The 22,810-nt window shown below is 53.9% G+C and overlaps 7 protein-coding genes across 7 annotated transcripts; 4 read left to right on the top strand and 3 right to left on the bottom strand.

Moving 5' to 3' along the window:
• Positions 1–676: 676 nt before the first annotated feature.
• Positions 677–3,132, top strand: V2A60_005831 (rab-GTPase-TBC domain-containing protein; the record flags this gene model as incomplete). The annotated part of the gene is made up of 5 exons (XM_083257138.1): positions 677–679; positions 775–936; positions 982–1,496; positions 1,542–1,684; positions 1,733–3,132. The coding sequence occupies 5 exons, from the start codon at positions 677–679 to the stop codon at positions 3,130–3,132; spliced, it is 2,223 nt and encodes a 740-aa protein (XP_083113264.1).
• Positions 3,133–3,291: 159 nt separating this feature from the next.
• V2A60_005830 (major facilitator superfamily-domain-containing protein) lies at positions 3,292–5,443 on the bottom strand (the record flags this gene model as incomplete). The annotated part of the gene is made up of 5 exons (XM_083257137.1): positions 3,292–3,659; positions 3,810–4,480; positions 4,597–4,932; positions 5,040–5,140; positions 5,228–5,443. 5 exons carry the CDS (start codon positions 5,441–5,443, stop codon positions 3,292–3,294), a joined length of 1,692 nt encoding a protein of 563 aa, XP_083113263.1.
• A 6,213-nt stretch (positions 5,444–11,656) lies between these two features.
• V2A60_005829 (uncharacterized protein) lies at positions 11,657–13,528 on the top strand (the record flags this gene model as incomplete). The annotated part of the gene is made up of 1 exon (XM_083257136.1): positions 11,657–13,528. One exon carries the CDS (start codon positions 11,657–11,659, stop codon positions 13,526–13,528), a length of 1,872 nt encoding a protein of 623 aa, XP_083113262.1.
• A 932-nt stretch (positions 13,529–14,460) lies between these two features.
• V2A60_005828 (FAD dependent oxidoreductase) lies at positions 14,461–15,696 on the bottom strand (the record flags this gene model as incomplete). Its single annotated transcript, XM_083257135.1, has 1 exon — positions 14,461–15,696. The coding sequence occupies one exon, from the start codon at positions 15,694–15,696 to the stop codon at positions 14,461–14,463; it is 1,236 nt and encodes a 411-aa protein (XP_083113261.1).
• Positions 15,697–16,628: 932 nt separating this feature from the next.
• V2A60_005827 (dihydrodipicolinate synthase family protein) lies at positions 16,629–17,537 on the top strand (the record flags this gene model as incomplete). The annotated part of the gene is made up of 1 exon (XM_083257134.1): positions 16,629–17,537. The coding sequence occupies one exon, from the start codon at positions 16,629–16,631 to the stop codon at positions 17,535–17,537; it is 909 nt and encodes a 302-aa protein (XP_083113260.1).
• A 141-nt stretch (positions 17,538–17,678) lies between these two features.
• V2A60_005826 (transcription factor domain-containing protein) lies at positions 17,679–19,128 on the bottom strand (the record flags this gene model as incomplete). The annotated part of the gene is made up of 2 exons (XM_083257133.1): positions 17,679–18,671; positions 18,736–19,128. The coding sequence occupies 2 exons, from the start codon at positions 19,126–19,128 to the stop codon at positions 17,679–17,681; spliced, it is 1,386 nt and encodes a 461-aa protein (XP_083113259.1).
• A 1,675-nt stretch (positions 19,129–20,803) lies between these two features.
• On the top strand, positions 20,804–22,361 carry V2A60_005825 (uncharacterized protein; the record flags this gene model as incomplete). Its single annotated transcript, XM_083257132.1, has 2 exons — positions 20,804–20,931; positions 20,987–22,361. 2 exons carry the CDS (start codon positions 20,804–20,806, stop codon positions 22,359–22,361), a joined length of 1,503 nt encoding a protein of 500 aa, XP_083113258.1.
• Between the last annotated feature and the right edge of the window lie 449 nt (positions 22,362–22,810).

Here is a 22,810-nt window from a genome sequence, read left to right as displayed (position 1 = left end):
ACTGGCACACCGGATTGACCGGAAATAATGCATGGCCTCTTTTCTTGAAATTTTCCTGCCAATGAAATGTATATTTTTTCTGCACTAGGGCGCTCAACCAGCATCCTTTGAATCTTGGCTGGGCTTGGTGCCACATTGTCAGGCATATTATATTGATTGCCTGGCTGCCTGACTACAATGGGGACTTGAACGGCATCACAATGGGATGTACACTACTTTTCAACATGGCTAGTCATCGAAAGAAAGGCTCAAAAATACACTGATTAATCTGATTTTTCGGACTCATCATTCCATAAGAGCAACGTATAATGTAGCGTGAAATTCAAGCTGCTTGTTAGCAGAACCAGCGGTCAGCCCCACCACAAACAACGTAGCGCATCGCGGGGCTGGGAATGGGATGGCGTCAGGTGAGATCTTGGCCACCCGCGCCAACAACCAGTTTTGTCTCCTCCTTCATCAAGCCGACCTATTAATTGGAGAATCGAAAGTGTGCCTATCACGCCATCAGAACTGGCCACGCAGGAGACCCCCGACAAGATGCGGTCGATGGAGGAAACGCAGTGCGTGCCGATGCCGTGAAACGCGCCACATTGGACTGACGTACCTAGGGTGCGATGGGAGACAACCATCAAACACTGCACATCCATCTCGGTTCTGCAGCGGGCGGTGAAGAATAATGGTTCGTCGAGTCCGTGTCTATCCGGATGTCGCTCCGTGTGCTGGAAGGTAAACCTCGTCTCATCTCTCTGCAGGGCTCAGCTGACGGCTCTTCAGGCGTTTCTGTTGTTCCAAGAGACGGGCACCGACAGCTGGATCCAAACGCTGCGGCATACCCGCGAAACTTATACAGAACGGCGAGATCACTTTCTCAAGTTTATTCGCCACCCCGAGGCTCTTGCGGAAATCAGCTCGGATCCCCTCAACGACGATCCCGACGTAAGCGCCTCATGACCTGTTTTCGTGCTCTCTAACCCATCTCAGTCGCCATGGAACACGCTAAGGCAGGATGAGTTGACGAGGGCCGAAATAGAGCAGGATGTGAAGCGTCTGCCCGATGAAGCCAACTATCACGAGGCTCGCATCCAGCTGCTGATACTCGATGTCCTCTTCATCTACTGCAAGCTGAACCCGGGCCGCGGCGGCTACCGCCAAGGCATGCATGAACTCTTGGCACCCATCGTCCATGTTTTGGAGCAAGACGCCGTGAATCGCGAGTCGCTCGTCGAGAATGACTTGCTCGACGTCGCCATGCTGGAGACGCTCGACGCCGCCTACATCGAGCACGACGCGTACGCGGTGTTCGCCAAGCTCATGGAGCGCGCGCAATTCTTTTACGAAGTCAAAGATGTGGTACCGGGTACGCAGTCGCTTCAGGAAGCAAGCTCGGCCATTGTCGACCGAAGCAAACATGTTCACGAAGTTTTGCTCAACAAGATTGATCCCGATCTCGCGGCCCATTTAAGTAATATTGAAATCCTGCCGCAAATATTCCTCATGTAAGTATTTCGCATTCCTCAGCCTGTCAACACTAACTGTGATAGCCGTTGGATTCGCTTGCTGTTTAGCAGGGAATTCCCCTTTAATCAGTTCCTCATCCTTTGGGATACTCTCTTCGCAGTTGACCCGTCACTGGATCTCATTGATTTCGTGAGCTGCGCAATGCTTCTTCGCATTCGCTGGCAACGTATGTCCTGCCCAACACAACATGACTTACTGTACTGATAGGTTGTAGTCTTGGAGGCCGACTATTCCGTCTGTCTCCAGCTTCTTCTCAAATATCCCGCCCCGGACCCCCAACACGGCCCGCACACCTTTGTAGACGATGCAGTCTACCTGCGCAGTCACCCTGACTTTCCTGGCGGCTCATTTATTATCGCCAAGTATACAGATCGATCACCTGCCACGCCTGGCGTCTCCACAACCAGCCTTAGCACGGCCGCCGCACGTCGTGGCCTTGACAGCATCCGGCAACGTGCGTTGCGTGGCGGCAGCTCGCAGCTGTCCGCTGGGGGCGTCGAGCAACTCATCCAAGGCGCAGCCAAGAGTGCGCGCGCCGCATTCGAGAAGGGCGAGAAGCTAGGGATCAACCAGGCCGTGCGCGAGGCCATGGGTGAGCTGCGCCGCAACATGCAAAACCTGAATGACGCCAGAGTCGCACCGCGCCCGTTGCAAGGAGGCGAGGCCGCCGCACGGCTGAAGGCACTGGACAAGCGAAGCAAAGAACTGGCGAGCCTTTTGAACGAAACGGTGGCAGACCTCAAGACACTTTCCGCGTCGAACCTGGACGACAAGGTCAAGAGCCTGCAGATGATCGAGGTGGCGGCCGCCCGGGTGCAGTTTGTCCAGATCTACTTGGAGGACTCGTCAATGGACCTCCCGCTGTCACAGACGGATACACCCGGCAAGTCTGAGGATGCGGCAACGGAGGGCTTGATCAACGGCCCCGACCAGGATGATGCCGAGAAGCAGGACGAAGCTACTGACAAGGGCAACGAAACACTTTCGCAAGAGAAGAAGACGGTCTCGGAAACGGTAGGCACAGATGTGCCACCAGCTGTCCCAGAGAAACCGGCATCGGCAGACAAGAAAACTGTGAAGCAAACACAACCTGCTACATCCGCACATTCCGCAGAATCCCCACAACCTCAAAAGTCTGCACAGTCCGCACAGCCTACAACAAGCAAAGCTCCAATCGCATCGTCGCAACCCGTGACAAATGCACCAGGCAAAGAGACCCCGCCCGCCAACGACATGTCCGAACCAACAGATGACGCGCCGTCACAACCAACAGAGACCTCGAGCCAACCAGCCCCGGAACAGTCCGCCACCGCCGCTACCACACTCGCCAGACCGTCGCTCCCCGCCGTACCCACGCGGTCCACCATTGCGCAGTCGTCGTTTTCGTGGATGCTCGAGCCCGACGAGTCGACCCCGTCTGCCGCCGCTGCCGCTGCCGCCGCCGGCAGTAAGTCGCCGACGCCGCAGTCAAAGAAGCGCGCCTCCAACAATGTGAGCCGAGAGCGCAACGCGTTCCTCTTTGGAGACGGGGATGGTCATGCCGGCGGTAGCGATCCGTTGGCGGCGAGCGGCATCTTTGGGCTGGAGTCGATGAGCAAAGTCAAGGGCAAATGAACATGAACATGACAAACTTGACACGAGACGTATGTGCGCCATGTTGGTACTTTTTTATAGACGAATGTATAAATCAATAGAGGATATTGGAGTTTATTTTTCTATCGTTCCTATCCATGCTCTCTATCTGTGTTTGCTCGCCCCATGCGGGAGCAGCAATCATTTACGAATTGCCGTCTCGCGCACCCCAAAAGTAAACAGGAATGCGACGCCGGCAAAGCCAAAGGCCGGCGCCAACGACGCGAGCGCGGCTCTCTGGTAGCTTGCCCGCACCATCTCCGCCACCCCGGGCGCGAGGTGGCGGATGTAGTCGAGGTTCTGGCGCACGCGGTCCTCGATCTCGCGCGCGTCGTCGCCCACGAGCCGCCGGTCGAGCTCCCCGCGGAGGACCTGCTGCAGGACGGCGGAGCAGATGCTGATGCCGATGCTGGAGCCCAGGGAGCGGAAGAGGTAGGAGCAGGCCACGACGATGGCCGTGTCCTCGACGGCGGCGTTGGCCAGCAGACCGATGAGGGAGGTCGTGACGCCTGTACGGAGTGCACATTAGCATCATCACACAGAGGAAGAAGAGAAGAAACAGAGAGAGAGACGAAAGAAATAAATAAATAAAGGGAAAAGAAAGAAAGAAAGAAAAAGAAAAAAAAGCCCAGGAGCCAGGGACCGAGTGCGAAACTCACCAGAATAGGCGCCGATGAGGCACACGACGTAGCCCGCCTCCTCGAGGAGGACGTCCCTGCGCCAGAGCCCGACGGCGAGCACGGGCAGCGCCGCAAACAGCAGGCCGAAGCCGGCGACGGTGGCCCAGTAGAAGCGGCCGGTGCGCTTGATGGTCCAGCCGCCGGCGATGCTGGCCGCGACGCCGCAGACCATGCCGGGTACGAGGAGGGCGCCGCTGGCGGCGGCGCCGAAGCCGTGCACGGCCTGGAAGCACAGCGGGAGGAAGAAGAAGGCGCCCATCTGGGCGGCCATGCCGAAGAAGTTGGCCATGTAGCAGGCGGCCATGCGCGGGGCCAGGACGACGCGGCCCGGCGCGAACGGGTGCGTCGCCACCCGCGCCTCCACGTACAGGAAGGCGGCGAGGAGCAGCGGCGCCGCCACTCCGAGCGACACGAGGGCCGTGCGGCCCGTCCACCCGCCGCCCCCGGAGCCGGAGCCGGAGCCACCGCGGGAGCCGGCGTCGAGGCCGAGAAGCAGCGAAAAGACGGCGCCGACGAGGGTCAGGGCGCCGAGAAAGTCGACGCGCCGCATCTTGGCGAGAACGTGGTCGGTCGACGGCGGGGGCAGGTCCAGCGCAAAGTAGACGATGAGGGCGGCGACGATGCACAGCGGCGTCTGTCCGATGAAGGACCTGTGTATTTTTTTAAGCGGTCAGTACATCTTTTGTTCAATTGGTCGGGTATAAGCGTGTAGAGAGAGAGAGAGAGAGAGAGAGAAAGAGAGGGACAGAGCAGGGAGGAGACGCACCACCGCCAGCCGATGGAATCGGCGAGGATGCCGCCCAGAGGCGCGCCGGTCGCCGTGCCCACCGCAAAGACAATGTTGATGTAGCCCTGCCAGACGCCGCGCTCACGCAGGGGCACAATGTCAGAGACGAGGATGGAGACGACGGCCGTCATGCCGCCGCCGCCGACGCCCGCGACGCCGCGCGCGACGCACAGCTGGAGCATGGTGCCCGCGAGGCCGCACCCCAGGCAGCCCAGGCCGAAGACGGCGTAGGCGAAGAGCAGGCACTCCTTGCGGCCAAAGATGTCGCTGAGCTTGCCGTAGAGAGGCTGGCAGCTGGTGAGGGTGAGAAAGTAGCTACGCGAGAGGCGGTCAGCACGGACGTCACAAAGAAGAAAAAAAAATGGAAGAAATATGACGATGAGGGCTACGGAGCGGCCGGAGGGAAGGGGAGGGGGGCGTACGAGGTGGCAATCCAGCTGACGCTGTCGAGGGCGTTCAGGTCGTTGCCCATTTTGGTGTATGAGGCGAGCGTGATGAGCTGATCCAGGGCAGAAAGCAGCAACTTAAATCAGGACCGCAAATTTAGCATTTAATGGTATATCCACGACGGGGGAATTTGAGACGGGGCCAAGGGGAAGGGGACTCGTACGCCAATGGCAACGGCGGGGAGGAGGACGTAGATGCGGTTTCCCAGCTGCTTGACGCCGTCGGCGTCGTCCGCCTGCTGCGCGCTTTGGCCCGTCCCGTTGGGAGCGGCGGCGGCGGCGGCGGCGGCGGCGTGAGCTTCACGGTCATCGTCGAGGGTCGCGGCGCCGTCGCGCGGGGCCAGGAGGGGCGACGTCTCCGCGGGGTCGGACTTGGCCATGATCCGCGTTACCGGGAGGGATGAAACCTTGCGAGGAGGAGAGGTGGGTTGGAGATGAGGCGGGAAACAAGTAGCAAGCCGCAGGCGGGAGATTTGGAAAACTGGTTGATGAAGAGCGGCAGCAGCGCGCGAAGACTAGACTACACTACTACAGCACCAATGGCGCGATGGTCGATTATCTGGGGTGCTTAGTGTCTAGCGGCGGGCAAATTGTGCCCGGGGCGGAGGGGGCCGAGGAGTGGCGGTCTTCCGGTGGCGGGACCGGGACTGGAAAGACGACCCGGATGCTCTGACAGGCCGCAGGACTTCCTGACAAGCAGCGGGACTCTCCCTCCGGAGGGTGCCTCGACAGTTTTTCTCGTCCAAAAGTTGCATCATGACGTTGGCAAGATCTCGGGGCACCAAAAACCTAATCTAGTCAGGCAGGGCGTCGCATCGGCCGCATCGAGTCAACTACCCGTTGTCTCTCGGACGGGGTAGACGTCACAAGGAAGGGCTCGCATGGAGCAATCTTTTATTTTATTTTATTTTCTTTGTTTTTGATAACGCTGCTCCCCGCCTTGGCATATTCAGTGACAAGGCTTATGCCGCCGAGTACATGTCAAAAATTATGCGCATTGGGATCTTTACGCTTGATTACTAGTGTAGTAATAAATGCACCACAGACGTCCGTGACGACAGCCACTGACTGGGTTCTTTTTCCTTTTTTCCCTTTTTTTTCCCCCATTTTTCCTATTTTTCCTATTTAATTTTTTTTTCAAAAATGTATGGTTGAGCCTCGATTCCCAAAAACTAAAAATAAATATTAAAGTAAGAGCATACGCTGCTCAGATTTGGAAACAAAAAACAACAACATTTGTATTGGCAAGGCTTGGGCACAATGGGCTCGGGTCCTATTCACCGAGTCCATATTGTTATGACCTATGCCTATTAGTCACGCTGCGAATGCATATGGTCTCTTCCGTTAACCGTCGATTTTCTTCACTGCTCGGTTCTTCTTCTGATTAAGCTCCCGAAGCGAATACGGCAAAGCAAAGGGTCAAGCGAACAAGGCAACACGTCGTATTCTGCAACCTTTTTTTTTTTTTTTTTTCCATCTTGGGTTGTGGCGGTGTGTAACAACTTGATCAGCCAAGGTGGGCTTGTTCGGCGCTGGACAATGTGAAACTGTGTAGCATGTAAAAGGATGGACGAAGAAGGGCCAAAAAAAAAAAAAGAGGGCGTATTGACAAGGTAATTCTGCGATATGTGCCAGTGAGACGTCAAAGGCAAAAGAACAAAAAGAAAATAAAGAAATAATCGGACAACATCTTCAGAGGAAATAGCAAGGGGATGGTCTCCCGCCAGGCTCAAACGCGGCTCGTTTCAGCAGCCTTGGTGGCTGAGAGTGGGCTGGTCTACGGATACAGATGACTCGGTACGGATGATAGATGAGGCAGACCGGCTTTTTAGGGTTGATCATCTACTTTTTTTTTTTGGCAGAGTCATGACGATTTATGCTTTTTGTTCTCTTCTTCTTTCTCTTTCATCACCTTTGGCCTCTTGGGTGCGTGTTCCTGGTGGACCAATGTCCTTGGTTTCTGTATCTGATGACGGAATAATCTTCACGCCAGAGCCACGTTTCACATTCAGAAAAAGGAAATAAATAAATATGAAAAAAAAAGTGCTTGCTAATCATCAGGTGGCGCACTTCAATTTGTTATTTGTTATAGTCGGCGCAGCCAACTCATGAGAAACTCCGGCCTTCCCTCCCCCGTCTCTCTTGCGCCAGCAAAATGGCCGTTGCTCTTCCATCATTGCCACCGACGTGGAAACTTTGCGACCAATGACCCAAACGCCGACTACACCGAAGAGGGAGTGCTTCGCTGCTTGCTGACAAGCGTCGTCCCCCTTTGGCTCCCGTGATACTTGCAACGTCCGCCTCTATAACTACTGCTGCGAGAGATCTCCCCACCTGGCATTGTAAAACTCTTCGTTTTCTTTCATAATCTTCTTGGCTTTACGATAAACTCTATTCTATCATTGAACTACTCTAATATTACTGACTATTAGCCTCATCCTGATAAAATCTTGGCTACTTATCCTACGTGACCTCATTCTCATAGCCAGTATGACCGAGATTGAGCATCTCGATAAGCCCCGAGGATGAAGACCCGGCACTGGCGCCAGCTTTATGACGCCTGCATTTCCAAAAGATGTTGACTGTATCGAGATTTCTTTTTTTCTTTCTTTTCTTTATTTTTTGCTCGGCCATGGTGGTACATGCTGGTGTAATGACAGCGTTTTTGGCTATATACCGATGGATCTGTGCGGGATGGTAACAGCAGAAGACTACGAACAGACTTGCGTGGGCTCACATCATTTTTGCCAATAGCGTCAATTTGCATCATAAAAAGCTTTTCTCTCTCTTGCTACCAGAGGAGTTTTTTTTCTCTTTTTTTTTTAAACCGACTCCTGCGTGTTCCAGCGAGCACAGCAGTGGCTCGTACTAGACTTGCGGCATGATAAGGTTACATCTCCCCACCCCTTGAGGCGATCAAACAGAGAGGGAAAAAAAAATAGTGGTAGTGGCGGGCGAAAGGTGAAGGAAGCAACAGGGGGCCGGATTCGGACGCAACGGACGGGCCGGAGCGGGGATCATGCCATTGCGCATCACTGTCAATGCCCCGTGAGGCATAGTTGTACTGTGCAAGCGTGCAGGAAGGAAAAGACTAGGTAAGAAATGAAGGGTCTGGTTGTGGCACCAACGTGGGAAAAAAGAACTGGAATGCGGTGTTTGGGCTTGCCAGAGCTTGCTCGGCACGGACATTGAAGTTAAAAACCAAGACATTGTATTTGTTTGGTGGAGTTTGTCGCAGGCAGGCTGGTGATGGAGGGGAATTTAAAGAAAAAGAGGACAATGTGAGGATGTTGCATGAAAAGGGAGGTGAAGGGAAGAATAAAAAAAAATCGCAAGAAAGCGGTCGATTGGGCATTGACAGCTGAGACGGTCGATTCAGCATGACAGGGGCACGGCCAGGGCAGTCGAGAACAGCAAGGCAAGGGGGAAAAAGGAAAAAAAGAAAGTATAAAAGAAAAAAGAAAAGAGAAGAAATAGGAAAGGAAAGCAAAGAAAAAGATGCATAGGGCTGGCAGGTAACAGGATAGCGGTAGGTACTTTAGGCGGGCGGGTGCCGGGCTTAGTACTAGTTAGTTGATAGTAGAGACGATTCGAAACAATGTGTGTGGCGAGTCGATGGCCAAAGAAAGAATGGGAGATGATGTTTGAATATTGCCTCGAGATGGCATGTGTATGTACCACCATGTTAGTAGTAGTAGAGACTGTGTTGGGTACGCTATTTGGCTATGTATACCTGGGTTTCGCTGGAGAGCAGAGAGACAGGGTTGTAGGAGAGTGACTGGAGTTGAAAATGTCATTCTGAATTGCCTAGAGTTCAACACAATATCAAGCAAATATTCTTGGTTGGCATGAATCTTGCATGTCATGCCGTCCCTTCTTGTCACCATCAAAGAGACAAGAAAAATGCGGGAATGGCTAGTCAAGTCCCTTGCTGAGTCATCCGTAGCTGTGGGCAGTTGGGCAGTTACTTGGCAACTTGGTAATAATAAGCTTTACGTAGTGGTGGCAGACGGCCCGACCCACGTCAACGGTGCGTTAGGGCGAATGATGAAAGAGAGAGAGAGAGAGAGAGAAGAAGAAAAAAAAATAGTGACGTAACTACTCAGTAGAACAGTTCTCACAATCTTCACCCGTATTGCCAGCAAGCAGTGTCGTACTGATACGAATAACTAACGAGAAGACCGGGAGGGGTGCAAAAAGTTGACGTGTGAAAAAACCCACATGGGCCTTGCCAAGGGGGGGGGGGGATCCGTCCATCTCGCTGCGCTGCGCCTTGCAGGGCGACCAGAACCTTGGCCAGCTGGGGGGCAGCAGGTACTTTTACCGGTGCTGGTACTACTCAGAGCCTAGAGGTATCCGTACCTCTATTAGCAGTACGTTGGGGACCCCCTTTGGAGCCACTTCTGCTGGAGCCTGGTACCCAGCTAGGTGCCTGGAATACTATGCAGATAACAAGTACCCAGTACCACCCTTGCGTCTGCGAGTTTCGCCCAGTCCACAGCTCCTGATACCTAATAATAAACGGGACAGTTAATATAACTGACAGTCCGGTTATTAAAAAGAGGAGGGAAAAAAAAACAGGGCTGAACTGCGTCTCCTCCCCAGCTCCGCTGCATCCGCTGCCTCGGCCGCCTTGTCCTGCCTGTCTGCCCTGTCTGCTAGGGCACAGCGGCTGGCCCTCTTTTCCAGGAACCCGACTGCTGCAGTGCTGGTGAATAGATTGCCGACGTAAGCTGTACTTTTAATGCATTTCGGGGGGGTTTTTTTTCTCGTTCTTTTCCCCCGAAGTTTCGTTTTTTTTTTCTTCTTTTTTATCGGATGGTCCTCCTGGCAACATTCTTTCAGGCCATTTTTTGATATTTCCCGAGTCAATGACTGTAGCATGATCAAGTAAAGGGGAAAGAAAAAAAGAAGAAGAAGAAAAAGGAAAAAACCAAGAGCAGACCTCCCCGACGAACCCGGGCTGGGCCACCCCCGTCTTCTTCTTTGTCCTCTTCTTGTCCATTTCCAAGGCACCGGCACGCTACCTTGGGCTCCTGCATGCAAGTACCAGGTTCAACCTCTCCGACCTTGCCGATCCTAGACACTTGATCAAGTAAGTATTGGAACAGAGGCCACATGCAGGTACCTCGCCTACCGCCTAGTTGGCCACGGAATGCAAAGTACCTACCTACTACCTAGCCAGATAATGTCTTGCTGCCCAGCCTCATCCATTCATTTACTCTTCCATTTAATTTTCCATTTATTTCCAATCTATTTTCCTACCTGTATTTTTTCCTCTTTGCTTAGCCTTTGCCCCCCCCATTTCTCATCTCCATTCCTCACCTCCACCATTCTTGAACTGCATTCCCCGTTTGCCTGATCCTTCTCTCTCCTTCATTGTCACTTGCTCATTTGCGTCCTTCGTCCTAACCTCCCGCTTTTTTTCTCTCACTCTCTCTCATTCTTGACCCTTTTTTTCCTTTCTTTTTCTTCTTCTTTCTTCTGGACCTTTGCCTCGCCAACCTCGTCCACGCACGCCCTAGATTGGCATCACCACCACCAAAACCATCACTCTGTTCGCCACACGCCCCCCTTCGCCCCTCCCCGGCCATCTTCAAGCAACCTGATCGCAACCCACGCGCGCAATCAACGCCATCATCACAACCGTCATCACCACGTCTTCTGAGCACTGCCGCCTGCCGCCTGCCGCCCTACACTACTCTATACCTGTAGCCTCGCGTCGCATCCCCGACCTACGCGTCTCATCCCGTCTCTTTGCATAATCGCCACGGGCTGTGCTTCCTCATACCCCTGGGCCTGCGCCTTGCTGCCGATCAACCTGCTCTGCCACTTTTTTTCTTCTTCTCCATCACCGATCCTCGACGTCGGTTGTCTGACCTTTTCCGGGAGAAGAAAAGGCACCAAAAAAAAAAGGAACGATAAACCCAAAAATTATCATCGGATCCGCACCACACGCACCATTACGAATGCTACTCGCGTTTCACCACCAACGGTCCCGCCTCTGCACAGACGATCCCGCCCTGCAATTCACCCTCCTCACCACTTCCAATCCTCCTCAAGGTCTCGACTTCTTCTCCAGTCGCACCTCCTCAATCCCAGGACCCTTGTTACCCCAGCCAATAACCAACTACAGAGTACTCTTCCTCCCAGAACCGGACAAGCGTACCTAGCTGTCGCTCGACCTTGTCCTTGTGCTGACCCCGCCGCATTGTGCTCGCATTGCGCGCCGCAATCCTCCAATATCACACACCGCACACGCGCATTACCCCCCCGGGGGTCCTCCCTCCCTCCCCTCTCACTCTCTCTTTATTAATCATGGCACAACCCGCCACCGCCTCCAAGCCCAGGTCCGGCTTCTCTCGCTTCTCAAAGGCCCTGCCTGCTGTTCCTCAGCTTCTCAGATCCTCCTCTTCCAAGTCGTCCAAGTCTATATCCAAGTCTACACCTGCCTCGCCTTCCATCTCGCACCAGCTGAGTCGCCCACGCCGCCCCAGCTACCTCCCTTGCCTCCCTTGCCCGACAAGTCTTTTCCCCTGGCTGTACCGGGTCCCTTCCCCTCGGAGCAGGCTTTGGCCCGGCCCCCGCAAAAGATGTCCATACCGAGACGTCCTGTTGCCTTGAATAACAATCCTGCCGTGCTCTCGCCCTTTCCCGAGCCCTCGCCTACCGCCTCCATCTCGAGTCTGATCTCGGCCTACTCCCGTCCCTACGCGTCACCAACCACCACAGCAACCGCCACCCACGGTGGTGCCTATCCCGACACACCTCTGGCTTCGAGTCGCGAGGCTTCACCTCCTCCGCATGTCCCGGATACCTTGCCCGAGAGAACGACCAGCCGGACCCAACTGCCGCCTCCGCCTCCCATTTCCAAAACACCATTTCTCACAGACAAGGACCTGCCGCTGCCCATGTCCAGACCATCTCTCACAGACAAGGAACTGCCACCACCCATGTCCAAGCTCTCTCTCACAGACAAAGACGTTCCACCCCCCATCTCCAAAATGCCATCTCCCACCTCCAAAGATGCGCCGCCCGCGCCCCTCTCAAAACCCGAACTTTGGCGCCGCCGCCCCCAAAATGATAGCCGCGAGATCCCCGGTCTGAAGCTCAATCACAGCCACGGTTCGACCGTTTCCAGCGCCGGTTCCGGCCTCTCCACCTCGACCGCTTCCACTCAGCGCCCTTCCACAGCTGTCCAAGATGAGTCGCCACAGTCCAGGAAGTCCCCGCCAGCCATCCAGGACGAGCCGCCACAGTCTCGACCTGCCGAGACAAGGAAGCCTCCCTCCGTTGGTGGTCTTCCCGGCCGCAACGTCCGGCCCTCTACTGCGTCCAAGGATGCCTCCCGATCGTCCAACACTCCTGCGAAATCAGGCCTCAATGCCGTTCAAAGCAAGCCGTCTCTGCCTTCTCTGCGCAAATCTGCAAACACCCCGCCCACCAATCGTCCTCCAACGCCCGAATACCAGAACGGCGAGTCGCGCGCCGCCATTCTCACCACCTTCACCTCGCCTATTTCGCCCGCCTCGTCCCCGGAGTCGCCCAACAGATTCTCCCCAACCCATGCCAAGGAACTGCCGCCGCCGCCTCTCCAAAACCCGGCTAGGGGCGCCTCTGACAGCACCGCCCCCAAGCTCGGTCCCGCGGCGCCTTCTTCCATCCTCACCGACATGCCGCGCCGCAAACCCGCCACCGGAACCTTGCCCCCGGCGGCCCCTTCACTGTCCACCATGGCTTCACTGTCCACCATGCCCTCGCCCGCCACCATGCCCTCGCTCTCGGCCGTACCCTCGCCTGCTACCGCAAGTTTGCCCATCAACAGAGACCCTCTCGTGGACGCGCCGCACTTGTCCGCAATCGCGTCCCCGTCCTTTCCCGCCACCCCCAACCGTGCGCGCACACCGGTGACGGCGTCCGCCCCCTCGGACCAGTCTCGTGGCTCTAGCCTCAGTCCGACTCGCCAGCCTCGCCGCGACCAGGACCAGACGCCCCGCCAGCAACGCCGGCCTTATAGCGACCAACGCATCGTCCAGACCGAGCAGGGACCCATGTACCGCGGCCGTGACGGCACTTTGTACCCAGAGATGAAGATTGTTCGCGAAGCTGACCCCCGCGCATTCCGCTTTCCCGCATGGAAGGGCAAGGAGACGGCGGCAGTTTCGGCGGACGGCGTGTATCCCGCGCCAGAGCTCAAGGAGACGCACTATTCGTGCTTCCAGAGACATGCTACCATGAATCGCCGCCCTAACCGACACTATCCGTTGACGTGCCAGACTTGCAACAAGCCCGACGCCGAGGATCGCTGGGCCTGCACCTTTTGTCACCTCCGCATCTGCGAGCCTTGTTTCCGCACCCTGGACACGAACCAGCGCCAACTCAAGACGCTGGTGGCGGATATCGATCGCCGCACCACGCTACGCCTGTCGTCGGACTCGCGCCCGGCGTCTGCCTTTGGCCTGTAAAACAATTCATGACGATGTAATGATGTTACCACCATCCGTTACTTTTGACTGCGCCGTTGCGCATTCACTTGCCTGCTCGCCCGCATCGCTCACTCGACACACTCAGTCGAGCCCCTCACTGAACTACTTACTCGAATCACTCGAATCATTCACTCGAGTCACTCACCTTTGTTCGTTTTTATTACTGTTTTCTTCTTCTTGGATACACTGCACGAGCATTTTGCTTTTTCTTCTTCTTTGTCACGACATTTCTGGCTGGCTCTCGCCAGATGGCATGGCGTTTTCGCTTCCTTTTTTTTTCTTCTACCATGAGCTACTGGTGAATTTTGGGATTAATATTTTTTTGTATTATTTGGTCATGTATTTTTCTTTCCTTTGTTTCTTTTCTTTTTTCAGACATGACGATCGCCATGAAAAGAAGAATAGGGTGTAAATTGGTCTGAAGAAGAACAGTAGTCGCACAGACAGACTGATCAAGTTACCGGTCGGAAGGGGATTGATACACGCAAACATTAGAACAGGCAAGGGCGCAAAATCTCATTTTTTGGCCTTTCTTTGGCATAAGAGGGCCGGCAATAGGCTATACCCCCTCAATATATATTAATTCTCTCTTATTTTTGGTCGCAATCCACGAAAGTAAAAAGAACAAAGACAAAAGGGTATCGCTATATACTTATGGATAGAGGCATATACGTAGGTATACATGCGACGGTAAACACACACAACACGGCCTATCGACCAATAAGCCACGAAAATGGTCGCAACGCAATCTTCGCAACGGCAAAACCATCAGACAGACGTCTTTTTCTATCTATGCATACATTATAATAGTTTTCAGTTTCAAGACTTAATTCTAGCAACACCTCCAGCGACATGCTCAAGACCAGATAATGGATAGCATATCTGCTGTATTGACTACATATGACCAATTTCTATATAACGGCACGCTCCCAAAGACGCTCGTTTCTCTGGATGCGAGCATATGAAAGCGCTGACAAGTCCAACGAGCGAAAGCTTCCATACGTGATCAGTTCGGCGACGCCCCTGCCGCATGCTGGGGCCTGCTGGCTCCCGTGGCCGGAGAATCCCACACAAAACATGAGATTCTTCACGTCAGTATGAGGCCCAATGATGGCATTGTGGTCAAACGTGTTGAACTCGTAATGGCCCACCCACGAGTTTGTCACCTTGGCCGAGGCGAACTGCGGAATGCGCCTCGCAAGAACGGGGAGCACCTTTTGCGCCCAGACGCCTTGCTCGTAGCTGAAATCGTCCGGATCCACGGCCGAGTCTGGCCCGATGGGCGGACAGCCCACGAGATAGTCCTTGTCCCCGTACGAGCGCAGGTGAACGCCGGTAGGGTCGATTGTGAGGGGCAGGTCCTGCGGGAGCGGCTCGTCCACCGAAAAGATGAACGTGTACCTGCGACGGGCCTCGATGGGGAGGTCAACGCCGGCAAGCCGAGAGACTTGGCTGGCGCGAGTTCCCGCGGCATTGACGACGGTGCCTACTTTGATGACCTCGCCCGTTTTCAGAGTGATGGAGTCGATGTTATCGCCGGCGCGGTTGAGCGCAACCACTTCATTGTGGACATAGTCCACGCCGTGCTCTGTAGCTCTATCCCGGAGGCTTGCAACCATGCCAAGAGCGTCAAACGCACCCTCGTCCACAGTATTAAGGCTGCCCGCCTTAATATCATCCAGCGAGAAGAAGGGGTATCGGGCAGCAATTTCTTTCCTCGAAAGCATCTGCGTACCGGCACCACACGCGGATTGCAACTTTTGATCCTCCTCCAAGGTCGCGACAAATTCAGGATTGTCGGCAAGGTACAGATACCCAAAATTCCGAATCGGGATATCTGGTACTCCGCCGTCGCCATTGTCCAAACGGCCGAGATTCTTGCGCAAGTTCTTGACAAACTCGGCCCCATACTGAGCGATCTTGATGTTGATCTCGGTCGCGAACTGCTGACGCATGCAGTTGTTGCTTGCTTGCGTGGCCGAGTACCGCAGCGAAGGATCCCGCTCAATGACCAGGATGGTGCCTCGGAAATCCGCGTTCGAAGCCAGGAACCAAGCAATGGCGGAACCGCTGGTGGCACCACCTATAATAGCAACATCGTAGCTCAGAGACTTGGGCTGACGCTGAAAGGCGGGGGTAGTAGCCATTTGCTGGCCGGTTGTAACGTCGAGATCAATAGCGGAAAAGAAGAACGATGAGGGCCGAGCCGGAATAACGTGATTAGTGCCGTCTTAAATACTGTCATGATCACAAGCAAAGCCGAAGCTGGCACTGTCATTCGCATCTTGTCGAGATTTCAATATTTCTAAGCATTGATATGCCAAATCCAGATTAGGCTCAATTGCAAAGGCAAGTTTCCCCGGAGTGGCGTCGCAGCCACCACACTGGGACTTGGCTTGCCTAGCTGGCTTGAAAGTCTTTCGTCTTGCTTCTTGTCTTGTTGCTGTCCATTTACGAGAGCGCGCAGCCTTTTCTACACTATCCTCGCTATAGGCAAGTGTCCGCGAACATGACGCGGCGCTTGGCGTCAAATAGCGAATAGCGAATAGCGAATAGTATTGTAGTGTGGCCGAAATCCGCAAAAGGTGCCACTCAATCATCCAGTATGAAGCGAAGCATGCACGGCCTTCACGCCGCATGTCATTTCGAATTAGTCAAATTAAACTGGGTTCAGTAAGTAGCAGACCGTTGAGGCAAGTCATCCCGATGGTCCCATCCCACTCACACTGGCATCCACATTGAACATTCCCCGAAATGGCCATGCTAGATTGAGTTTGCCAAGCTAAAGGAAGCTGCTATACAGAGTACAATCATTGTCTTTCTCGAAGATCCTAGAATCACGACAGGTCAAACGACATCGCTCCGCTGGGTACATATAAATGATGTGACCTGTCATTCGCAGACTTCCTTTCGTGTAAGGGAAGATGAAATTTAACAGTCGTTACATTGACTTTGATAAAACACAACACTTTCAGATCCGGCATATGTAACTCTTTTTTCTTTCAACCTTGGTCTGTTCGAGCTCAAAACTTCAACATCATCCTCCCCGACTCACTTTGATACAAATCCTGTCAGAAAAATGGCTGTGCAACGAATCAAGGGCATCTATGTAGCCCTCATCACCCCGTTTACTCACGACCAGGCCTCCATTGATGTCCAGGCGCTCGACGAGCACATCAATCGGCTCATCGATGCTGGCGTGCATGGGCTCGTTCCCGGCGGCAGCACCGGCGAGTTTACCGCTCTGAGCACCGAAGAGCGCAAACAGCTCCTGGAGGCGGTCGTCACGTCTGCCAGCGGTCGTGTCGGCGTCATGGCCGGGATCGGTGATCTTTCCACCGCAAAGACCGTTGAGCTCGCTGAGCACGCCGCCAAAGCGGGCGCCGACTCGCTCATGGTTGCTCCCCCCTTCTATGACGCGCCGAGCTTGGAGGAGCTGAGGGCGCATCTCTCCGAAATCCACGACGCCTCCGGCCGCCTGCCCATTGTCTACTACAACATCCCCTCCGCCACCGGCGTGAGCCTCACGACCGCCGAGCTGGCGTCCCTGAGCGAGGTCGGTGTGCAGTACCTCAAAGACACGTCCGGAAACGCGCCTGCGCTCACAGATTTGATCTTCAACGACAATCTCTCTTCCCGCATCACCGTGTTCAACGGCTGGGATACCTTGACCTTTTACGGCCTCGCAGCTGGCGCGCAAGGCTCCGTTTGGGGCGCCGCGAACATTGTCCCCGAACTATCCATGAAACTGTGGGAAGCTGTCGCCTTGCGCGGAGATCTCAGGGAAGGACGCGAGATCTGGAAGAAGATTTTTCCCATATGCAAGCTACTCGAGTCAGGAAACTACGCCGCCTTTGTCAAGACAGGCATGGAGCTACGCGGGTGGAGGACTGGTGGTATGCGGAAGCCCTACAGCATGACAAAGAGCGACGGTCGGACGAAACTCGCCACGGCCCTGAGGGATGCGGGAGTCAGCATCGAGGATTAAGTAGACAGAGCAGGAGAAGATTTATTCATCAATGAAAATAAAAAATTGCCAACATTTTCGGGAACAGTTGGGGAATTGAAATTACAGAGGCGCCGCAACTATTACAAAGCGCGATTGAACTTTCAATATTCCAGGCTTTTCCTAGCCGGCACCGCGAGTCCCGCCGGCCATTAATTCTGGCCATCCGAGTGTGAAATTGTTTGTCTCTTCTCGCTGTTCCCAGACAGCCTTGGCTATCGTGCTCGGTTTTCCGCATTTGACAAACATGCCATGGTCATCGACAGCCTCCAGGCACTTGAGCCCGAGCTCTTTCAGCTCGGCAGTCGCGGCCTCACAGACAGCTATAAATATCAACCAAGCGATGCTGACCGAGAAATCCGAGTCGAATCGTGCCATGTCGAGACACGGCTGAATGAGTTCAAGCGATTTCCTGACGTGAGGCTGCACAATCATGGCGCTCACATGATACACCCGGCGGTAAAAGTAGATGATGAGTGCTTGGTGCATTGCCAAGATCATGGACTCCGTCTCGGGGCGGTCGTGAGCAGCGCTGTCCTCGTTCTGCAGCGACAGCGGGAGTCGGGGTCCGCAAGCTATGCTCGAGCCCTGCAGGCTCCACGACCATATTTGCTGCTCCAATGTCCCGATGTGTTCGGAGAGAGCTGCAGAGACTGCTGGGTCAGCCAATCCCTTGGCTTCTAGTCGAGGCTTTTCATTCGCCAGGCTGATAGTCTGGGACAACAGTGTCATGAGTGACTCTGGCACGCCAAATATCTCGGGGTACAGTGTTGCGTGCCACTTGCCGGATACGTCAAGGTGGATGTCATTGTAGCCGACGTCTTCTGACTTTTGGCGGGTCAAATCCAAATCTCCTAGATTCTGCGTGTCGATGCTGAAATTGCGAGTCGTGTTACCTTGGAGTAATCGAACCTCGGGGTTTGGTTCTTGACGGCCGTCGTGACAGATGAGCTGCGCCGCAACATTTGTGCTTTCGAGGATCACTCGCAAGTGCGTGTACATGTGGTGCAAGATGCGGTGCTGGAATGTCTTGGCTGCCGGAAGTCCACGCGAGCGGATGAGGCGCTCGGCGTCCAAAAGAAGCGTGCTCACAGCCTCTGTGTCATCATAATAAACCTGCGCAGCTCGATATGAATTAACAAACGGGTTTTGGTGGGCTTGAGTGTGGTTTTCCACTTACAGAGACCACGCCGACACTCAGAATGGCCATGAGCATTTCTGTGTACTTTAGCTCTCCTTCAACTTCATTTCTCAAGGCCGACTTCAAGAGCTCTTGCGCCGCATTTTGGTGGTCCTTGCCTATGCTGAGCCAGAATGAGGCGGCAGATTCGCCATGCGGCGCCGCTTTGCTCAGGTGGAAGGCACTTTTGGCCAGCAGTGTCGAGAGGGTGCTGCGACGGGCGAATGACGCCGTGTTCCAGAGTGAGATCTCGGCAATCGTCTCGAGGGCACAAGGCAAGAGTAGTAATTTCCAAGGAGACAAATCGCGACTTGATGAGGATGATGCTGTCTCTAGGACTTCGGACTTGAGATACTGTAGCAAGACTGCGGCGTGGGCTGGAATGACGGACATCCTTCCTGCAAAAAAGCTACTTGAAGATAGCGTTTTCTTCTTGAGTGCAGAAGAAGGGCTGTAATAATCCTGCGAGTCGGTTCGGCTTGGTGACGGGTCAGACCGAGAGATGTCCATTTCTATTTTCTGGGATGAGTCTTGTAAGATGCCTGTCGTCTGGACGGCGTCTGGCAAAGTGTCTTGTGGCGAGTGTAGAAGCGGCTCAACGAAAGTGGTATCGAAGTCATCAGGCAAAAGGCCTTGGGAGCCACCATGCCAAGGTGATCCGTCGTCTATGCCCACAGTCATCCAATCGTCAGACCGTACTGGATATTCTGCGAAAAGGGACAAATCTTGCTCCTTCAACAAATCCGAAAAGGTGCTTGTTGGAAACGCCGGCAAGCAAGAGTCTTGTGCCTGATCAAGGACAAAGCCTAGAGCATCTTTCTCCCCGCTGTTCTGGCAGGGGGAGCTGGTAAAGTAGTTTTGCAGAGGGAGATCTTGGGAGGTCTTGAAGACGGAAAAGGGTCCAACAGCGAGTTGGTCGCTTATTGAGACGGATTTGCAGTCCAAATCAAGCAATACGTCGCAAGCAGATTGATCTCCAAGACTCTGAACCATGCTCTTGGACATGGAGATTCGGTGTCTCTCGGTGAAAAGTGGATATCGACATGAGTTTCCGTCTAGTCTTTTCTCCCCTGTGTCTGCTGCTCCAGATGGCGAGGTGGTGATCCAAAGGAGTTGGGGGGTGTACCCTAAACAGCACAGATCGAGACGACGACAAGAGGAGCATGTGGGCTTCGCTTCATCGCACTTGAGATGGCGAATCCTGCAAGTTCCGCAGCCAGTGAACGTCCTCGACCGCGGCTCTTGTCGGGTTGCCTTGCTCGTCTTAGTTTTGGTTGCCCGTGTGCTTGCCATATTGACTGCCCTGCAGAAGCAAGTGGGTAAATTGCGTGCACTTTGATCTGATGGGTCAGAATGGGGAGAAGTAACGTGGTCAGCCCTTTCGTTCCTTCTTCAGTGCAGTTTTGTTGTTCCGATGCATAATCTTGATATCTAGTAGGATGTGCTGCGACGAAAACATGACGTTCTCTTGCTTCTGCCCAGCAGACCGGGATCCGCTGCTTGCCAATACTTGGAGACCACGCGACCCGAAAAGGAAGGTTTCTGCGGCAAATTTTATGGCTTAGCAACACTGGTGCAAATCCAAATCTAGCCAGTAGTGAGACGTTATCAGTTTAGTCTTTGTGATAATGGGCGCCATGGCCCTCTGCGGATTCGGCCTGTCGGGCTGGGCAACTGGAGATGAACAATGACACACAGCAGCTATAAAGGGAAGGTTATCCCGGGCTGCCCTGAGTGATATCCTCCCACTCTCCTGCGTGCGCTAGGCCGTTCCCGTTTAGTTTGTTAGTGGGTGGGCGATTTCGGCAACGGAGCCGTGACGCATTGTTGACCCCGTCCGACGAGACTGAATTGGCAGACAATCAGTCTCACTGTCAATCATTGGCACATTTCGAACTAGTATTAATCAGTACCCGAAAAAAATGAATCTTATTTCGGAAGCGGAACAGCACCAATGCACGGCAGATGGCGCCTTAAAGTTGGATCAGCGACCGGATCAAGGCTTAATGTCAAGTCAGCCCTTTTCACTTTAGATTTATCCCCAGCAACTATCGCCAAAAAAAAAAAAATGGCTAGCCAATTTTCGGTCAAGTTAAACGCGCCTAATGGACAGTCGTGGGATCAGCCCACCGGGCTCTTTATCAATAATGAATTTGTTGGCTCGTCAGGCGGCAGTATCACATCTATCGACCCCGCGTAGGTTGTGCAACTTGACAAAAAGCATTGCGTCCATCTATTGATCGCAGGACAGTACTGAGCAAGCCATTACAACGGTTCGAGCCGCTAGCGCCGAGGATATCGACAAAGCCGTCAAGGCTGCCCACGCGGCCCTGCACTCGCCAGCGTGGAAGGACTTGGCTGCAACGGAGCGCGGCATCCTGCTGAGCAATCTCGCAAACCTCATCGAGTCAAAGAAGGAGCTTCTAGCTACCATCGATGCCTGGGATAACGGCAAGACCTACAAAGAGGCCCTGACCAACGACTTGAACGAGGCTGTCACTACGATCCGCTACTACAGCGGCTGGGCTGACAAGATTCACGGGCAGACCATCTCTGTTCCCAACAAGTTTGTTTACACGCTCCGCCAGCCTGTCGGCGTTGTTGGACAGATTATCCCCTGGAACTATCCTCTATCGATGGCGACTTGGAAGCTCGGCCCCGCCCTGGCCTGCGGAAACACCGTCGTTCTCAAGGCTGCCGAGCAGACTCCCCTGAGCATCCTCGTGCTTGCTCAGCTCATCAAGGCAGCCGGATTTCCACCCGGAGTCGTCAACATTGTCAATGGCTTTGGCAAAGTGGCCGGATCCGCACTCGTGTCTCATCCTTTGGTCGACAAGATAGCATTCACAGGCTCGACTGCCACGGCCGCTTCAATCATGAGTTTGGCTGCCAGCACTCTAAAGAACATTACTCTAGAGACGGGTGGAAAGTCGCCTCTTATCGTGTTCAACGACGCCGACTTTGACGAGGCTATCAAGTGGTCCCACATGGGAATCATGTCTAACCAGGGTCAAATCTGTACAGCAACCTCTCGCCTTCTTGTGCAGCGGGATATCTATCAGCGATTCGTCTCCAAGTATGTCGAGGAGGTTGAGAAAACTAGCAAGGTAGGTAATCAGTGGGATCCTGAGACCTACCAAGGTCCCCAAGTCTCTAAGCAGCAATACGACCACATCAATTCGTATATTGAGATTGGAAAGTCAGAGGCCAAGGTCGCTATTGGCGGAGCTAAGCTCTCTATTGGTGATGGAAAGGGCTTCTATATCGCCCCCACGGTCTTCACTGATATGAAGAGCGATGCAAGAATCTGGTGCGAGGAGATATTTGGCCCAGTTGTGTGCATCAGGCCGTTCGAGGATGAGGCCGAGGCAGTTTGGGAGTCCAACAATTCCAAGTACGGTCTTGGTGCTGCCATCTTCACAACGGATCTGGCAAAGGCTCACCGTGTGGCCGAAAACATCGAGTCGGGTACGGTGTGGGTTAACAGTACGCAGGATTGCGACCCTCGCGTGCCGTTTGGTGGAGTGAAACAAAGCGGCATTGGCAGAGAGCTGGGCGAGGCTGGTTTAGAAGCCTATACGCAGATCAAGGCTGTCCATGTCAACATGAACAACAGGCTGAGTTAGTTTGCAAAAGAACACTGATTTCCAAAATCCCACCCCAAGGCCTGTAAACTGCGGAACGGGCCTGACTACTGCTTATTGTCATGTAAAGCTCCAAAACCACATTATTTCCTCTGGACTACCTAAGAACAGTAAAAGAGTACTATCAACTGCTATTCAGGCTCAACAAGTTGTGAATTTCTTTGAAAGGGCGAGAACTTGCATATGTTTAAACTCTAGCTAGAATTGGAATTGTCGGCGCATGACCAAGCAGACGTCCCTCCATTAGCGTTGTACAAGTCAATGATACCGAGAATGGCACCGTATGTACCCGCAATCATCATGAAAGTACCGGATACAATCACAAAGATACTCCATCCTACCATCAGACGCCATCGCATGGTAGGTTTATCTTTGCCGCGTCCCCAGTTGTCATATAACCACATACAACCCATAGGTTGGAAGCATAACAG

Source organism: Cordyceps javanica, chromosome 3 (genome assembly GCF_051103115.1).
Source record: "Cordyceps javanica chromosome 3, complete sequence".
NCBI classification, from domain to species: Eukaryota; Fungi; Ascomycota; class Sordariomycetes; order Hypocreales; family Cordycipitaceae; genus Cordyceps; species Cordyceps javanica.
This window is presented reverse-complemented; position numbering and strand designations above follow the sequence as displayed.